The sequence below is a fragment of the Netta rufina genome, assembly GCF_964035555.1.
Source record: "Netta rufina genome assembly, chromosome: 7".
Lineage (NCBI taxonomy): Eukaryota > Metazoa > Chordata > Aves > Anseriformes > Anatidae > Netta > Netta rufina.
The window spans coordinates 4,633,182-4,652,400 of record NC_140130.1 but is presented as its reverse complement, the minus strand read 5'-3'; the positions used below and the strand labels follow the sequence as shown (position 1 = coordinate 4,652,400).

At 37.3% G+C, this 19,219-nt stretch overlaps 1 protein-coding gene across 3 annotated transcripts; it reads left to right on the top strand.

Annotated features, from left to right (window-relative positions):
- The first annotated feature begins 959 nt into the window (after positions 1-959).
- SLC25A16 (solute carrier family 25 member 16) lies at positions 960-17,477 on the top strand. 3 transcript variants are annotated; one of them, XR_014618601.1, is made up of 9 exons: positions 960-1,199; positions 1,525-1,617; positions 3,890-4,023; positions 5,769-5,832; positions 11,549-11,670; positions 12,187-12,253; positions 13,022-13,184; positions 13,732-14,115; positions 15,913-15,982. XR_014618601.1 is itself a non-coding variant. In XM_084289918.1 (9 exons), the coding sequence occupies exons 1-9, from the start codon at positions 1,100-1,102 to the stop codon at positions 16,067-16,069; spliced, it is 969 nt and encodes a 322-aa protein (XP_084146044.1). In that variant the 5' UTR covers positions 960-1,099; the 3' UTR covers positions 16,070-17,477. The 3 variants fall into 3 exon arrangements, 2 of the variants coding, with proteins under 2 accessions (XP_084146044.1, XP_084146045.1); XM_084289918.1 differs by having other exon boundaries at positions 14,047-14,115; positions 15,913-17,477; XM_084289919.1 differs by lacking the exon at positions 15,913-15,982 and having other exon boundaries at positions 13,732-14,404.
- Positions 17,478-19,219: the final 1,742 nt, after the last annotated feature.

Sequence of the window (19,219 nt, the reverse complement as noted above, 5' to 3'; positions counted from 1 at the left end):
CTTAATAGGCTGGTTGATTTTGCATTGGAAGCTTCAACAGGGTGACCTGAACAAAAACTATGAATTGCTGGTTTATTAAAAGTTAAAAGGCTTGAGTTGGCTGCTGTAAAGGGTGTTTCGTATTCTCCCAGCAAGAGAAGTCTCTGCACATCCTTGCTATGTATTTTATTATTGGAAAAAAATGTGTATTACAATAACCACTCCCCAAATAAGTAATGATCGAGCATGTAACCAACCCAGTACTGAAACAAACTTATTTTTTAAGCAAGGTAGTCTGTTAAAGGGCAAAAAAAAAAACACAAGTAATGTCTGTTGAATGCAGTTTGACACAAGCTGAAAGCAGAATGTTCTGCACACTTGCACCTCAGCTCAGTGCATATGGGGCATAAAGTATAAGAAATGTGAGTAACTGCAGAAAATGTATTGAAAAGCTGACAGTATTAAGTTGCTCGCTAATGTCTGGCTTCAGGTACACTCAATGCCTGTGATGTGCATTGGCATTCATCGCATGTTGAATTCCTGTCCTCCAAATGGTTTCTGGTAAGCCCTGTGCAGTGTATTTATCAGAGACGCTGTGGACAGCCTAACAAGTTGCGCAACGCTCCTGATGGCTACACATACGGTACTGGTTTTGATGTCTCTGATTGCAAGAAAGATAACTTTTTCCTTGCAGCGTCTGCCTCCCTTTCTGATGCATTTCGAAACTTGAGCGTGGACGCACTCAAGAACACGAAGCCACACTCGCAGACTGACGCTCTTCAAATACTCGTGGTGCGGCCGGCTCGAAGCGCTGGCCCAGCGGAGCACGGGGTACGAGTTGCACCTCGCGGGGCCGGCCTCGCTTCTGCTGTGCTGTGCTGTGCTGTGCTGTGCTGTGCTGTGCGGCGCTCTCCCCGGGCGGGACGCTGCCGGCTCTGACGCCATCGGCAGGCGCCGCAGCGCGGCCCGGCGGCCGGAGCCCGGCGCGGCGGCGGCCGCGGGGAGGGTGCGGGCGGCCCCGGCTCCTCCCCTGCACCGCAGCGGCGGCTGCTCCGCTCCGCTCCGCTCCGAGCCCAGCCGAGCCGAGCCGAGCCGCCGCCGGCCGTGCCCGCGCTGCCCCATGGCCTCCCCGGCGGCGGCGGGGCCCGGCGCTGCGCTGCCGGCCGGTGCGGGTGCGGCGCGGCGTGACTTCTACTGGCTGCGCTCCTTCATCGCCGGAGGTGGGTCCCGTCGCTCCGTCCGAGGGGTGCGAGGGGATGGGAGGGGAGAGGAGAGGAGCCCTCCTTCGAGGGTGAAGGCTTCGCCCAGCGCTGCGGCTTCAGCGGGTGGCGGCCCTTGCCTGCAGCACGCAGTGAGCTTAGGCAGTGAGGCTGCTGGGGTTTTGTGGCTTGCTTCTAGAGGATGTCCTCTAATTGGGGCCTTCTCGACTTCCTATGTAAGCTTCCTCTCTCCCACTCCGTTTGAAAATGCACTAGGAAATCCCTTATTTAACTGCTGACTTGAAGAACTTTGGCATCCCATGGCTTTTGTTCTCCTCTTGGAAAGGTGTCGCAGGATGTTGTGCCAAAACAACCACTGCACCACTGGATCGAGTAAAGATCTTGCTGCAAGCTCATAACCACCATTACAAACATCTCGGTAAGATGGCTGCTGCGTGTCTAATTCTGTTGTGAAATGCAACGTCTGTCATTTAGGTTTGTTGAGTTATTCAGTGATGAAATGGTGATAAAGGTGCTAATCAGACAGAAGGTCATTTCCGTTTGGCAGTCGCTGTGCTGTATATTGCAAGCACTTAAAAACGAAAGCAACCAACCAAACCACCCTTAAACAAGAGATGTTGAGCCTGTACAATTAAGTTGCAGCACTGGTTGACAAGTTAGAGATTGAGATGTCAGAATAATCCTCCATAAGGCGGAAGAGCTGGGGCTTGATCCTCTTCTTACTGAAGTCAGCAGGAGATTGGTAATCACAGGTTCAAAGCTTGGGATCATTTATGTAAGACCTGTCTGCTGGTAACTGTTACTGTGTTTACTGCCAGTACCTGCCTGCAGGGCTTGTGGGAGTGGGCACTTTTCAGAGCTTGGTGGTCTTCGCAGAGGGGCTGGTGATACCATCATGGTGACCGCTGAGTCCTGCCAGGCTCGTGCACTTACTCTCCCTGACAGCAGTGTGATTGATGCAAATTGAAAATAAAAGTGGGCTGGTGCTTTGCAAAAGGTGCTGGCGATCTGCGTTCGGCATCTGTGTTACATCATGGTGAGAGAGTCCTCTCAGAATTGTCAGCATGTTCAGAACCGTTCGCTGTGGGGCTGTAACAGTGCCCTCTTGTGCATAATGTTAGACATATTTTGTCATTTGGTCTTGAAATACACGTCCTAACTTATGTCCAGAAATTCGGGTGTGTGTCCAGAAAAAAATAATCGAGTTAGTTAACATTACATGAAATGAAACTTCAAAACTTGTAACTTAAAGAATAATGATCATGTTTTCAAGGCTTGAAAAATAAATCTTGCAACAAAATTCAACAGATAAATATTAACTTTGATGTATGAAAAAGGGAAACACGAGGCATGTGGCAGCTTGGTAATGCAATCACATAAGTACGCATTCAAATCTTCACTTTCACAACGGAAGGCTGAAATAATTGGTTTGACTAATATTTTAAATTATTACTTTGTACTGTGCCATAGTTGGCACTAGATAAGGCAGAATTAAGACTAGACATAGTTAAGTTTTGTATTCTTCCCCACTTAGAGTTAAATATGATTCTGATTGTTAGAAATGTGCCTAACTTGAACGCGTGTCCTTGTTACGTGTAGGCAAAAAAGATAATTATATGGATTGAATACCTGTATATCCAGCGGGTGGGTTCATCGCAGTCCTCACTAAATGTTTTTACTGTCCCTGCTCTGTGGAGTTCATGACAGCTGGATCTCAGAGCGTGTATTGAAAGAAATAAAAAACAGTAACTCAGCATTGCAGGGTAGAGAGAAATTCTAGTCATGGTGTAAATATTTTCTCAGAGGCACGTAGTAGGTGCAACCTCTTAAAAACAGATACACTATTGTATTAATAGAACCCCAGAAGCTAATTAACATTTGTTTAAATTTTAAATGGAAATTTATCATTTTTTTTTCTGCCTTCAAGTAAGGTAGAGGTGGAAGCTTTTCTCAGGTTCACCTCTTCTTAAGTAGTTGCATGTGGAAATTGTTCAACTGTTATGGTTTATTCCTTTATTTAAAAGAAAAAAAAATCAACTTGATAGCAGTTGTTTATAACTAATAATATACTTCTCCTAAAGCTGTTGGTTTTGCCCTAACTTTATGGGATCTTGCATTATTTACCACCCATCAAAAGGGAGTAGGATTGCTTCTTCTTTGAGACAGGAAGTGTAAAATGTTGAAGTAATGGGAGTCTTAAACTTGTTTACTTCATTTCCTCAGTAATGGCATTTAATCTCTAATTTAGCATGTGACAACAATAGGTTGTTTGCCCATTATTTTAGATTTGTTGTAAGGTTTTTTGTTGTTATTGTTAATTGCCTTTTGAATTGACTGAAATGCAACTCAACAGGTTTATTTCCTTCAGTTGCTACTCTTAGCTTTTGTGGGTAGCTATTGTCATTTGCAGTAGGACTGGTGGCAGTCCAGGCAAGCATGAGGCTTGAAATATGTGAATGCAGAAGGAGATTCACTGAATATAGGAGGTGAGAAAGTTGGTAAAAACTTAACCTTAAACCTCTTCCTTCTGGCAATATTTTGGCATTAAAAGTGGGTTTTCCACTCTCCATAGTTAAAGGAGCAACATGGTTGGACTTTACTTCTATGCATACTGTCCTATTGTACTTGATTGTATTTTTTTTTTTTTTCCCCAGTGTAATTGTTAAATACCTCTTTTTGCATTGTGGCAGGAGTGTTTTCTACGTTGTGTGCTGTCCCCAAAAAGGAAGGTTACCTCGGGTTGTATAAAGGAAACGGGGCAATGATGATTAGAATCTTTCCATATGGAGCAATTCAATTTATGGCATTTGACCAATATAAAAAGGTAGTTGAATTTATTTTTCTCTTCTTTTATTGTTTTTTCTTTTTATCTGCAATGAATACATATTTTTAAGTGATCAAAACTAACACTGAAACTTTTGTTTCTTACTGGTTAATCTGCACATCTTTCATAAGGTTGCTTAATTTTACCCAAATCTACCCATTAAAAATTTCAGAGCAACAGTGAAACTGTTTGCAGTGCTGCTTAAGGAAAAATTCCAAACAATTCTTGTTGCTTTGTATTGTTGATTGTGTGTGTTTTTACATGCACACACATATATATATATATAAAGGTCATTAAAGTCTTCTGCTAGTTATTTTGCTAAAAATATACCTTTGTGAAGAAAGTAGGAACAAAATACAAAATATAACCTTTTTATTCTTTATTATACTGCATTGGAGTTCTTAGTACCCGATGGATGGAATAACTTTAACTTGAAAATCTGTCTGGCTATATTACTCTTATGTTTGACCTGAGAAATGACTGTCAGTGTCAGGCTGTAGATAAAAATGACCTGGAAGAGAAGGTGCATATTTCAGGGGGCCTGTGTGATTTGTGTATTCCTTTCGACTCTCATGCATTTAGTCTTTCATAATAAATCTCCACAGCATGTTTTAGAAATCAGATGTTAGCAGGACTATGTTTTTAAGCTTATACATGGTGAAAAATACAATTTTACTGTTAGCAATGAGGAATTTCATAGTTGAAAGGTCAGATTTAGTAGCCAGTGAAGTAAATTGCAGGATTTTCACTGAAGACAGCAAGATTCAGATTGTGACTTCCCTCCCAGAAGAGGAAGTTTCAGAAGGCTCTCACAAAGAACTAACTGTAATGAGCTTCATATGTTCTTTTTTTGTGGTGTAATTGTAAATGCTGTTGATCAAAACGCTATGCTTGTTTTATATTGTGTTGAACAAAAGAGCACATGCCGTGCTTTATAATGAAATGATTTGTGAATCCACACATTTCAAGAAACCATTTAACGTCATAGCAGTTTCTTTTATCTATTATTTGACGACAAACATTCAAGATAGTTTGGAGCAGTGTGTAAGAGGGGGAAAAAATTCCATAGAAGGACCTCCACAGGAATAATAGAGGTCTTTAAAAGACGTTTAGATGTTGAACTTAGTGATATGGTTTAGTGGAGGACTTGTTAGTGTTAGGTCAGAGGTTGGACTCGATGATCTTCAGGTCTCTTCCAACCTAGACAACTCTGTGATTCTGTGAATATATGAAATAATCCCATGAATGATTCTTCGTAGGAAAAACTGCTTCTTAAAACTGCTCAGTTCTGTGACATAAGTCTGAAAATTGTTTTCTAACTTCCTTGAAGGACTTAATGTAATTTAGGAAGTTCTCGTTCAAATGTGTAACTTTCCAATTTTGCTCACTGTCCTTTGTACTCTGTCATGCGAAAGAGGTAGTATTCAGTTTGCCTTGTTTGAACTGGATTAAAGATAACTAAATAAACAACCTAGTGTCCAGAGTAAATAGTACAAATAAGTTCAACTAATCATTCTGCCTTGTTAGAAGTATTTTAATACTTTGGTGTTTTTAATAAGAAATTGGTACCAACATAAAATTTCAAAAAACTCCTTTAACAGTAATTAGTGGTCTGGTTTGAATTTGTAAGGTTGTAAACTTCTTATAAACAGCTACAGGGTTTGCATTAATGTGCCAGTAAATGGTGTGATGTATTTCCTTGTATTTTCTATATACAACTATTGTAAATGTTCCTTATTTTGTAGGTAATAAAGAAGCACCTTGGGATTTCAGGGCATGTGCATCGGTTAATGGCTGGATCCATGGCAGGTATGGTTTTGTACTTGGGTTTCAGCCATCCTTTTTGCTGAAAAGCTAGTATTTGATTAGAGGATGATTTAGTGTGTTCTCAGGTCAAACTCCTGCAAATTTGTATTAAGCAAAAATACGTGTAAATGGTTATGGTAACAAATAGTTGCCTAGTTGAAAACTGTTTGACTAGGAGTATTCTTTAAAATATATTTGTTCCAACACTGAATTCTGTGCTAGGCTGTAAAGCACAGGTTTTATGGTTTTCCTTACAGCTTCTGAATAATGAAAAATGCAATCTCATCAGGATGAAGAGTAAAGATGCAGGTTTTTGTAGAATTGGCTCATCAGCCTATCTGCCATTGCTACTAGGTTGAAAATAAGCCTGGAGAAATAGAGGGAAATGCAGCTGCTTAAATGGGTGGATTCTTTGGATTTCCCAGAAATGTTTAGATGTTCAACATGCAGTGTAGGATTGTCATAATACCCCTTACAGCATATATGTGAACATTAAAAATAATTAGCTATCAATTAGTGCAATAACAGTAGGAAAAATAACCACTTATAATTGCCAGTACATTATATGGTTATACTAGTCCTTTTTTCTTTTGCTGGTCATTCAGCCAAAGGTAGCTAAGAAAAAAACAGGGGAAGGTAAGTAATAGATTTTTAATCGAGGTGTTTTTTCATGTGTGTTTTTACATTGTAAAAGAGGCTTAATACAGTCTATTGACAGTCCTTAACTAGTTGCAATGTATTCATATGTAGTTTCTATTTTTTTTTTTTAAAAAGGATGAGTTATGCTAACTCCAGTTAAACTAGGAAGACTATATGAAAGTATTTTGGTTTTGCATGCCATCTGAGAAAAGGGAAAGATACGTTCCAGAACTTGTCTGGCTTTTTGTGTAAAAGAAGTGGAAAAAATACATACATATATATAGATATATATATATATATTTTCTGGCTTTAACTGCATTAAAAATATTTTTCCCCCAAGTTCTTTATTTGTTATTTTTTCAGGAGTCTTGTGAGAGACCAGGGACCTGATTTTTGAGACACTGTAAAAAACTTTGAATAATCGGTTAACTGTCAGTGTTGGACATGCTGAAATTCCTTGTGTAGATAAATTAATAGCATCTGACATAGTTTTAAGCACCCTTGGGGTTAAATGTTTTGTGTAGTTAGAGTAACAGAAATATGATGAATACATGTATACAGAGGATATATCTGGAAACCCTGATCAAATGAAATGCTTGGCGTGGTGCATTTAAGTACAATATCCTCAATAGTCTGGTATTGAGAACCCCAAAACTGAGTAGATGAGCTGGACTTAGGTGTGCAGTGAAATGAATATAACACACAAGTATGGTAGTAGTGTGACATTTGGGGAGTTCTAATATTTGTTTATTAGGTTGCATTAATATTAGATAAGAGGGGAGGGTTTGTATTGAGCGTGCCAAAAAGATACGTGGAGGAAGGAGGCACAAAGTCTGGAGTGTTAGAAGTTCTCTAGAATTGCAAACAAAAAGAGAGAAGACTCTTAAAAGCAACTGGCAACATTTCTGGCTTTAACTCCCATGGCTTAGTCTCTTCCTGGCACCAGCAAAGGGATATAATCCTCTTTTTTTCAACGTTTAAATGACTGAAAGAGACAGTGAGCTGCACACACCTCAATGTCGATGGAGAGGGGTCTTCACAGTTTCCTAGAATATAGTGTTATGCAGTTGAAAATGGCTAGCCCTTGGTTCCTATTCCTTTTTGCCCCTTCTGTGCCATCAGACCACACAGCTGTCTGCATTCACTTTAGTGTGTGGTACAGATACTTAAATCTTGCTTATGTCCGTGTTTCCAACATTACTAACAGTCAACAGACCTGAAATCAGCTTCAAAACGGTGGGAAACTTTTGAGTAGCTTTTGTAATTGATAAACGGGATCAAAGGCATATCCACAGGGAAAAGCAAGGCAATGAGGATGGGAGCAGTGGAGTGAGAGAAAAGAAAAACCTATTGTAATGCATGTATTTAAGGAGGTTGAGTTAAAGTTACTGTGGAAACTTCAACTCTGAATTTCCTGGGCCTTGTGTGATTCAAATTTCAGCTGTAACACCTCATTAACAGATAAATGGCTTATAACTTTTTTTTTTTTTTTTAGAAAAGACAGAACTGGGGAGAGGATTGAGAAATCATAGATGTTAGTGGGGTTTAGGAAACAAAATAACACCTGTATTACAGAAAGACTTTGCAAATCTAAATATTTTTCATTTTTCTTACTGACAAATCTGACTTGAAACAGAAATGCATATTTCTTCCCGTGCCCTTGATTAACTCAAAAAAAAAAAAAAAAAAAAAAAGGTGCTGAAATAGACTGGATGTTAACAGAATAAACTTAAGTTCTGTGAAACTAACAGAGAAAGAAAGCATGGTGGTGATTTGTTTGTTTTTACTAAAAGTGGTTGGAAAACAGTGTGGGGTAGGAGGCTACTGCTATCTCAATTTTAAATAGCATCTAACTAACAGTTATCTAATTGAGTCAACATTTAAAAAGAATAAATGCTGTTTACTTCTTCAGGTGCCATTTAGAAAGAAATACAATTATGTATTAAAGGCCTAGACATACTAAGACTTGTAAATTATCCAGTTCTTTAACCAGTCTGATGCATATTCTTTGTCATCAGCCATGTCTCTAATTGTATAGTTCCCAAAGCTTTTTTTTTTTTTTTTTTCCAGAAGACGCCTCCTTGATAAATTAATCTACTTTATGCTAGTGAAGGAGTATATTTCCTTGCAGGCAGTGACTTGTGTGTATTGTCTTCCAGAATGTATCTCTGAATAACCTGGCAGCACTAATTTAGTCTACGTAGTTTTTGATGTAGTACAAATTGCATGATGTAGAAATCAGATAAAATACGTACATCAGGTATGTTTGCAGTACCTGTTCTTTGTAAACGTATTTCACTTTTTTCTTGCTTTAGATAAGTTTAGTTTTGATTTTCAGAGAAAGAAAATGACTAAGAATGGAGGAATAGTAGGGAAATCGGGAGATAGTTCAATACCTATTCAGCTAAACTCATTGTCAACTTCGAAAGCTTGGGCAGCCTAATTCTTGTGCTTTGTTTACGCTGAGTCCCAGTAAAAGTCTGTGTAACCCAGTATCTTGTCCCCAAGAGCAGTCAGAGGTGCTTGAAGAAAAATTAATAAGTGAGAAATGATCTTTCCCTGACAATTCCTTGACTTCAGCGGGGTAGGTACTTTTGAGTCAGCATTTGCATTGAAAGAGTTGCTGTATTTGAAGAAGTGGTACCTTACAGGAGGGAGGAACTACATCTGTCTTATTACAATTATTTCAGATAAGATGCTGGGATTTGCCATAGGTATCTCTGAACTGGGGAGAGACTTCCAGTTCTGTCCTCTTAAACCAACCATAGCGGAGATTTCTGTCTCGTCTTTTTCAACTAACTTAACTTCCTCAAGTAGGGGAATCAGCCTTAAGGTGTTGTGGTCCATCTTCTAATAACTCACAGCATTTAGGGAGTAGAGATGAGATTAATATTCTTGTTGATTTCTCCAAAATGGCTTTCAGTGTCCCAAAGCTGGCCACCATTACTCCCAGAAAAGATAGTGTCTCTTCTGACAGAGAAAATCTTGATCCTTCTCCAATATACATTTTGCTCATATTAACAGTAAGCAGTAACAAGCGTCTCCAAGTTCCTTCAGGAAAGCACATTTTGTGGTTTTATCATCCATTAATGTTGGACATCTTTTTTTTTTTTTTTTTTTTTTTTTTTCTTTTCTGTTTCCAGAATTCATGGCTAGAGGATTTTAAGATAAAGTCAAAAATGGGTCCTATTTAAAACCATATTACATAGTTTCTTTCAGTCCCCTCTGATTTTTTTTTTTTTTCTTGAATTGTGCTGGTTTTGGACTTGTCGACTACTTACTTCATTCATCAAACTTTGGGTTGGTCTGTTTGCTAGTCTTGGTACAGAGGATAGTCCTGGGTACTTAGTACATGAGTGGAATGAGAATGGGGATAAGTTTGTCCATGTTCTGTATTCTGATAACTTTCCTGTGAACTCTAAAGCTCCGTAAAAGTTTTGCTCTTTTTCCGCCCCCTTTTTTGAAACTGCTTGAATTCATCCATTTTACAATGTTTCTGGACATCTTGGGCAATCCATTAAGAAAAGGCTGCAGTCTGAGGAATTGCATTTAATAATGTAGGTCAGTGGAAACAGTTCTAAAATTGCTTTGGTGTTATAGAGCTTCCAACTTTTGAACCCTAGGGGTGAGACTGCATCAAAAATCAATGACAGATGTCTGCTTTTTGTTCAGAGGAATAGTCCAGAATGTCTGAAAGAGGTGTTTTTCTCTTCTAAAACAAAAGCTCCAGGAAGACACAAACTTTGCTCTCAGTTGACAGCTGACCAGTGTTAGCTTTTTGGGTAGCCTTCTCATGCTGTTATTTTTTTTTTGTCCATTCCCATCTAACATGGATATTTTATGTCAAATAATTCAGTTAACTGAAGTTGATTTTTGTCTCTGCGGACATAAGTTATGGAGATCTTTGCTGGAACTGTTTGGATTTGCTTGTTTCACTTTTGTCTCTTCCCTCTTGTGGCTTTCTCTTCCTCTTATGGAAGAGGGAGAAAATGATGCACCTACAAAAGAGATATCAGTAACAGAGTACTAAAACTTAGGAGGAACTGGCGATTTCCTGCCAGTGTTCCAAAGTGTGCCCGTTTTCTGTAGGATCAATTTTAAGGCTGATCTTTAGATAAAGAAAAGCGGTTGCTAGGAAGCAGAATAGGCTTTTGCTTTCTTCTTTTCCCAGTATATATTTTTTCTCAAGAGCCAGTGGTACAACCCCAGAAAATAATCTGGTGAGTAAGCAGGTTTTAGCAAGCAGTTTTAACCATCCCCTCCAAATAATTTGAAGAAACTGAGTGGTTTACCTCAAAGACTCATGGTAGAAAGGAATTTATTATTCAGGTAACTGTTATAGAAGTTATTCTTTGTACAGAAGGTCTGTTTCCAAAATGACAAGTTGGTCAGTTATCTACACAGTTTTGAGGTAGGATTCATCCAGTTAGGAGCTAAGATTTTTTTCTTTGTAACATCTTTTTAAGTATAGGAATAGCTTTTTTGGTCAAAGTTTTAAAACCGAAGTGCTGGTATAACAGGAACTATAAAAATGCAGTAATGCAGCACAGTTCAGTGCTCTTCATTAGTAGGCTCCTGACTTCATTTTAAATGTCATTAGAATATGTTCAGTATTTTCAGATGCAGTAGGTAAATGCATGTATCTACATGCAGTAATCACACTTGAATTCTGGCAACTTTTCAGTAATAAAACATGTAAATGGTGCTATTTATTAGGTAACATAGGATTGGATTTTGTGGTTGCAGTCCAGTAAAGGCCAAGGCACTTGATTAAGTTGATGCTTATGAGCCACGGTGAAGATCGCTTATGTGAATACAGTTAGGCCTGTAAATCTTTGGAGAATCAAGGTGGATGTGTGCAGCTTCAGTGAACATTGAGTATAAATATAAATTCCTTTTGTGTTGCTGAGGTTGCTATTTGCTGATTAGAAGTGATTTTTAAGTGCTTCTTTAACAAAATAATTTGTATATGCTATTATATTCACTGCTACAAACAAATTATAATTTTCAAAATAATCCTAGATCCAGATAAGGTGTAGGTGAGTTTTGTTTGCTTGTTTTGTTTTTGTTTTTAATAAAGGTATTACAGCAGTGATTTGTACTTACCCTCTTGATATGGTTAGAGTTCGTCTGGCATTCCAAGTAAAAGGGGAACACAAGTACATGGGAATTATCCATGCATTCAAGATGATTTACACAAAGGTATTTTTTCTTTTAATCTTCAGTCCTGTCAAAGCAAAATATGCTCCTTAAATAATGTTGCACTGCATTGAAGTAGTGAACTGGTGGAAAATAACATGAGTTCATTGTGTGCACCTTGAACTTCTTAATGTAAAAAAATTATCTGGATGCTTCCTTCTACTTTGGCTGCTAAGATGTAGCTAAGGCTTGTGTAAGTGGGAGGTAAAAACAAACAGGGAGAGAAGTTGGTTTTCAAGAACATATAGTAACAATTCCAAAAATCTGGGGAGGGATATGTATAATGCAGAAATGTCTCCTAGGTTATGATGTTGGATATAGATACTTATTCATTTTGCCTTCTTTATTTATGGAGCCAGCAGTTGTCCCCTCAATTCTTCAGGCACAAGAAACAGCACTTGCTGTTAGCTCCTTGTTGCTAGTCAGATTGCTGTTGTGCGAATCTGTATGAACAGATGTGTAGCTTAAGACATTTATTGTATTTCTTGCCACAAACGTCCATGTATTTTTCTTTCAAAGGAAGGTGGTTTTAGTGGGTTCTACAGAGGGCTGATGCCAACTGTTGTAGGAATGGCTCCGTACGCTGGTAAGTTAAAAACAGAACACAGCAATCCTTCAGCATTTTTGTGTGCTGCTAAATTTGCTTGATATGCTCACACAGCTACTTAATCAGCTTCTGTTAAAATCAAGGATTTTGTGTTTTACTGAATGGAGAGGGGAGGCCACTGGAAGCATTTGTCGTTCTTTACCTAAATTGATCAATGTGTGTTAAAGCATCCTCAGCAGGCAAAGCCTGGCTTTCTGGAGACTTGAAGTTGAGAGGGAAAGATGCAAAGTAGTTGTTCTCTTTCTCTTCTGCTTCCCAGTCTTGTCATAAGAAAGCGTGTAGGTTCTCTCTCAGACAGGTAAATCCACGAGAGGGCAGAGGTGGAGGCTTAGACGCTCTCTGTTGGCTCCATCTCCTGGTGACTTCTGTAAAAATGCTTGGCCAAGCTAAGTAGGTGGCATGAGATGGAGGAACAGCAGAACTATCTACCTAAACTACACTCACCTCTAGATGAGAAGTGTTTTCCAGTTAAATACATCTTAGGGGGTTACTCTTAGCAGCAATTCAGTAATTTAAAATCTGTGGTCTAGCTTATTTAAAGCATTCTTTTAACATTAATTATAAACGTTAATTTGGACAAACTTAAAGTATTATTTGTCAATTCTATTTCTTTCTGCTTAAGAAAACTTCTGATAGGATTGGAAAATAGTTTAATTTTGTAATTGCAGCCTTTTGTTTAAGATGATGATACATACATCAAATACTTTGCTCTTTTGTGAAAGTACATAAAATTAAATTTCCTTTTAGGTTTTTCATTTTTTACCTTTGGTACCTTAAAGAGCATTGGACTTGCTCAAGCACCTAACTTGCTTGGACGGCCTTCCTTAGATAATCCCGATGTCTTAGTTTTGAAAACACATGTAAATCTGCTGTGTGGTGGCATAGCTGGAGCAATAGCTCAGACGATATCGTAAGTTTGGGTATTGTTTTTTTGCTATATAGCTGTTTGTACTAGAAAAAGTGTTTTATATGAGAATGACTTTTTCACGAGTCTAGTTGTTAGTAAGGGTTTTTAATCAGACACGCTGCAATTATATTGCTTCACTTAGTAAACATCTATTTAATTCTCAGGGGGGTTAAAGATAAATGCATTGAGTCAATTAAATTCAGATAAAACTAAAATCAGCTGGAATCTTGTGCAGTAAACTAAAATCTGGAGTGGGAACATCATTTGCAGAATTTTATTATTCCAATTTACTTCTAAAATGATGTAACCTGCAAATCTATAGAATCTACAATAACTTAGACTTTTCTTTTGTTGTTTGGCATTACCTTATTATTACTTTGCCTCTTTTCTTCCATTCTCATGCTGTCCTTGTTATATTTTCTTTTGGCCATAAACCAAGTGAATTTGAAAGACTTGTGTGGCATCGATTTTTCACTAAATCACTGCATTAGAAATGTCACAAATACATTTTCTATTAATCTTTAAACTGTTAATTTTATTTTTGATTCAGGTGTCTTCTCCCTCCAGCGTTTTACAGACTGTTTTATATTCTCATCTGATCTTCATGTGTCTTCCTTACTCATGCCAAATGGAATACCTTAAGGGATCTGATTTGCTGGTTTTGATTGTATAGGGAAGTCTCCCTTTTTGGAGAACTTTCAGCTGTGTTGAGAATCTAAGCCGGATTCCTGACTCACTGAAAAGGGAGCTTGGAAGTTGCACGTGGACTTCTGTATTCTTTTTTTTGTTTAAAACAAACAACACAATATTCTCATGTAGTCATCACACATCTGGTTGAACTGCTGTTCAAATATCTCCTCTATAGATATCCTCTTGATGTAACTCGTAGGCGAATGCAGTTAGGAGCGGTTCTTCCAGATTCTGACAAGTGCCTGTAAGTATTTCCTTTTCACCTTCGGGAACTGAGTTCCGAGATGTCTGAGCAATGTTAAATTCTTAGTTTAAAAGTTTTTTTTTTTTTTAATGAGTTATTGGAGTGTTGATTTCATTATGCTTTTAATCAAATATGTTGTTTCCACACAGTTGGGCAAAAGCTGAGTTAAAAAAATAAAAATCACATGCACTTTATGTTTTTACTAATACTGTGTTTGTATGAATAGGTATATATTTCATATTTTAACTCAACTAACTCATCCTTAGTATCCGTAGGATCCCTGAGAGACTGCCTGCTTCTCCTGAAATGAGATGTCTCAAGGCATTTCTTTAATGGTGCAGAATCTGTTCCAAAAGTTGATGTTAAATAATATTATTCTATTTGACCTGCTTTATTGACTTCACTTACAGTAATGTCACATGCACTGATTGTAGTTGGGCTTCCTGCAGGTTTTTTAGTCATATGCTTCAGTCCAGTAGGGGTGGAAGTACCATAATATCCTTCAAATCGCAGTATTAAGTCAGTTGTCATCTTGAAAAACATTCTGAGTTTCAAATTCCTGTAAACAATTTAAACTTCAGGAAAGTTTTATCTTGGCTACTTCACATTTTGTGGAACTGTGTGTATCTGAGTCCAGTGCGAGCCACCTGCATGGTGAGTTTGATCTTACAAGCAGTAGTCTCAGTGAGCTTTCATAAATACCTTAGATCTTGCTCACTGTGGAAGTTGCTGTTCTGTTTTTCATTAACAGCGCAAGTTTTGTTTTGTTTTGTTTTTCCTTGATTATTTTCACTCCAGATACTTTTAAAATAAAAATGTGTTACTTGTCCTTAGGCTTTTGCTTCCTGTGTTTGTGAGAATTAATGCTTTTACAATTGGGCTTCCCAGTTTTAACAATTCCGTTTTGACTGTGTTTGGGGAGAGCTGTACCTTGATGTATAGTAGACAAATGTTTTTAGCTTACAACAGGATAAAACAAGAAACTTACTGAAATTCTGAGGCACACTGAAGATATTCTCAAAGAGTAATGTCTTTAATATCTTGGAGGGCTGAGCACCTTACAGGTTTTTACTCAAGGGCTTTGCATTGTAATGTCTTTGCTCCGTTTCAATATAGCTATGTGAGGAAAATCTTTTGCCTTGCATACCTTCTGCAAATTCTGCTTCTAATAAGGTCAAACGGTATAATTAACGTGCATTAATGTCTCTCTGATGAGAGAAAAGAGGCCTTTGCGTGGGGTGAGGAGGCTACACATATGCAAGATGTAGAAATCATGGCTAACCAAGCTTTATGTGCGGAACTTTAGGAAGACAGCTATGATCTTGTGCTCAAAAAAAAAGGGAATGGAATGCAAAACCTAAATACTGATCTTTCATACCAGAGGTGTGCATTGGGCAAAGTATATTGGTTTTGGTACTCTGTATTTACATTGGTAAGACAGAAATGGTGCTTCTTAACTGCCTCCTGCCAGATAGAAAGTGTGTGGCCATTCTGGTGTAAAATTTCTTACTACGTCTGTTAGGGCAGATCATTTTCAGACTGAAGTGTCTTGAGACGGGATTACACTGTTCTCTTTCTGATTTCCAGCCTTTGTGTGCAAATGTCTTGCTCAAGCTCAGACTGTCTTCTGAGTCCTGAAAGGACCGTCATATTCTGCTTTATGGAGTCATTCTTTTATTTTTATTTTTAAACATAGATCTCTTAGGAATCAAGTAAAAGAAGTGTTTTGTGTTTAAGAAAGTGATTTGACTGTTAAATGCATTTATTCAATAATGATTCAAGTTCTTATTTTTCCAGTACAATGGTGCAGACACTGAAATATGTCTATCAACAACATGGAATACGAAGAGGATTATACCGTGGTCTATCGCTGAATTATATTCGTTGCATTCCTTCCCAGGCAGTGGCTTTTACCACGTATGAACTTATGAAACAATTCTTGCACCTCAACTAAATTTTTTGAAGCTTTAAGATAAAATTACACTATCAGTCCTCAAGTGATATTGGTGAATAAATTACTTGAAGTTAAATATGTGATACTGTGGAGCTGCTGTTGTACGACAACTTAATTTTATTTGCCAAAATGTAGTTAATTTTCTGGATTAAAACCAGGAGACAGATCATAACAAGTATTAGTTAGCTATAAACATTTTTTGCACTTGATCTTGTAGCCTTTATTAGATTAATGTTAAGAATTACACAGTTTTAAAATTACACCCACATTTTATACGGGTTTCAAGCTGTTAGCTATCTAGCTTTATCACCATTCCAGGAGTTATATACATGATTGTATTGCTTTTTAAGCTAATAGTTAGACATCTGTTCTTCTTTAAAATTTAATTTGATTAAACTAATTTGAATAAAATGTAATGTGTTTTTTATATTCAACTATTTGCCAGCTCTGCGGAAGCTAAACTCAGTAGACCACAACTTTACAATCTTTTCTTTTTTTTTCCTTTTGTACAAATTTTCTGTATAATAAGAACAATGCACATATCTTCAGATGGGTACATATGGAAGTCCTTTCAGACATTTCAATAAATTATGACACAAAGTATTGAACATTATTTGTAATCTTGCAATTCGGAAAGCAGTTTAGTTTCATGCATTCTATTCTATAAAGAAAATGCTCTATCTACATAAAGAAAAGCAGGTGGAACTTGTACAGTGACAAGCGCTAGAAAAGATCTCCTTAGGGCAGTTAGTATGGGCCTAATCTCGCAACGCATAATGAACCTTTTCTGTGGAGCTTAATGTTCTCAATTTAGTTTATTGAAGGCTGTAAGTATATTATCTACTTGACAGTACTGGCTTTTGTAAACAGGTTTGTCCCTACCTTAAAACATGGTGACAAACAAGAGTGCATGCTGCTGCATTTACTTATTTGGGCATCTGGACCATATTCAACCTCTTGGGGAGAATGTGAGGAGGAGTAAATGAAGGTTGTATTGGGAATCTGTAGATGTGTGTATGTATTGTTTCTAAAGTATGATATGCAATAGACTTACATTTTTCTCCTACTACAATTCCTTTTGTAGACGGAATTGTTTTCCACATTTGTTAATACACAATCTGCATTGGTACTTTTGATTTTATTCACTTGATTCAGGAAATTGTAAAACATTTGCTTTAAGTGATGTAAATTATTTATTTATTGTAAATATTTTAGCAGTGTCCTTTAAGAATTGGTATTGGTTTTGTTAAATGAACTGGTTGATGATACCATGAATTTGCTTAATTTTGACAAATTTGACAAGCTGGATTTTGAGTTATATATCCCAAACCAACTTTTATGGCTCATTTTTTTTTTCCAGTTTCTTAAAAATATGTATTTCTTTGATATTTAACAATATAGTTATGGACAGAGAACAAGATGTATTTGAATTTATTTTATTAAAATTTTTGAAGTAATATCTGTGTGATTTGTGTGTTGTAGCAAAAAAAAAAAAAAAAAAAAAAAGTTTATGAAATTACCTGAATGTTTCTCCTTGTAGTTAAACCTGCTTAAAATTGTCATTCTTAATTAAAAGAGACAACAACTAAGATTTTTGGTCTGATTTTTAGTTTGACTTGCAGGAAAACAATATTGCAGTGAATTTTTATTTCTAAAAGACCTTACAGGAGAGTTAAATCCATTGTGTGTGTGTATTATGAAAAATGTGCCTTTTTTTTTCCTGTATTGTTTTACTGTGTGAGCAAAATAGCTGTTTTGTTTGTCTGTCAGTGCTCAGACTCAGGTGACAGCCCTTTTCCAGGTTAATAGTGCAGTGTTTAAAGAGTTTTACATCTTAACTCTAGTTAAAAGAAGGGAGCTGAGGAACTTGAATAGATTTGCATTTGTCATGAAGAATTGAGCAGCTATGAAAAAGTTATTATAAATTGGTGTGTGAGTGAGTGTGTTGATTCGTTCTTGATTTAATTGCTTCCAAGTCATTTTTAAAGGCTTTCTGAATGTGGAGATGTGTTAGAAAATATTTTTAACAATGCCAAGATTTAGTTTTTCTGTTTATTTGGTGGTATAGATAGTTATTCCAAATGACAACTTTATTGAATGAAGAGGCCTCAGTATCTTTTTTTTAACCACGTTTCCTTAAAATTCTAATCATAATAGTCTCATAACTGCTAGTGCTACCCACTGAAGTACTTACCTTCTATGAAGAATTGGTTATGTAATCTTGGATAATACTTTCAAAACTCTGTTAACTAAGCTATTTCAGATACTCTTTGACATAAAAGTAGGAAAAGAAGCCTCAACATTTTAGGACTCCTTCAGGTCAACATCACATGCAGGTTTATCCATAGTAGTTCCCGAAAATCACAGTCAGAGTGTTTTCAGTGATCAAACACTATCTTTAAAATAAACCCCATACTTCAACTCTGTTTTCTTATAATGGAAATTTCTGCCTGCTGTAACTAAGGCATTTATACTGGAATGATGGTAACATTTGCAGTCATTAGACAGGAAAGTTTGCATGTATTTGAATCTTCGTTTTACACTGATAATTTTCAGTATCTCTTCGCATTGTTTATTCTCTAGTGTATGTGAAAGGGAGAAGCAACATAAAAGAATCTCCAGAACCCAAGGCTATCAAACGTACAAAGTAAAAATTGCTGTGAAAGTAATGTTTTAATACCAAGTGTGCCTGTGCATTTAATAGTATGGCCATATTAACTATTCAGATAACTTTCAAGCGCACAGCCACTAATAGAAGCTATATAATGTAGTCTTTTCCATGTATGTCAGGGCTATCCCAAAGAACAGGCACTCACTTGAGTACAATCTTACCTTGCAAAATTCAAGCTTGGATTCTCCTGCTAGGATGCCTTACCACTTTCCAAATCTGCCTTTGAAGGACTGGAGGGCAATACTGTTTCCCAGTGTTCGGCTACATTGAAGAGAGGGAAGACCAAATTGCAATTACATCGCTTTTATGACATTTTAATGACAGAATGCTCATATTGATATGTCAAGAGTAGATCTAATACCTGTGTCCTTCAGTTCTAGCGGTCTTCTGACCAAAAAAAAAAAAAGTCTGTATGTCAGTGACTCCGGTGCCACCTCAGAGACCTTCGGTGTGGCTGCCCGCCCAGCAGCGACCGGTAC

Bases quoted from the DNA above. Each gene is read 5' to 3' on its own strand.
- SLC25A16 (XM_084289918.1), top strand. From the start codon at position 1,100: ATGGCCTCCCCGGCGGCGGCGGGGCCCGGCGCTGCGCTGCCGGCCGGT. The intron at 11,671-12,186 runs GTATTTTTTCTT...TTTCTTTCAAAG, and splicing joins TCAAGATGATTTACACAAAG to GAAGGTGGTTTTAGTGGGTT. The intron at 14,116-15,912 runs GTAAGTATTTCC...TTATTTTTCCAG, and splicing joins CCAGATTCTGACAAGTGCCT to TACAATGGTGCAGACACTGA.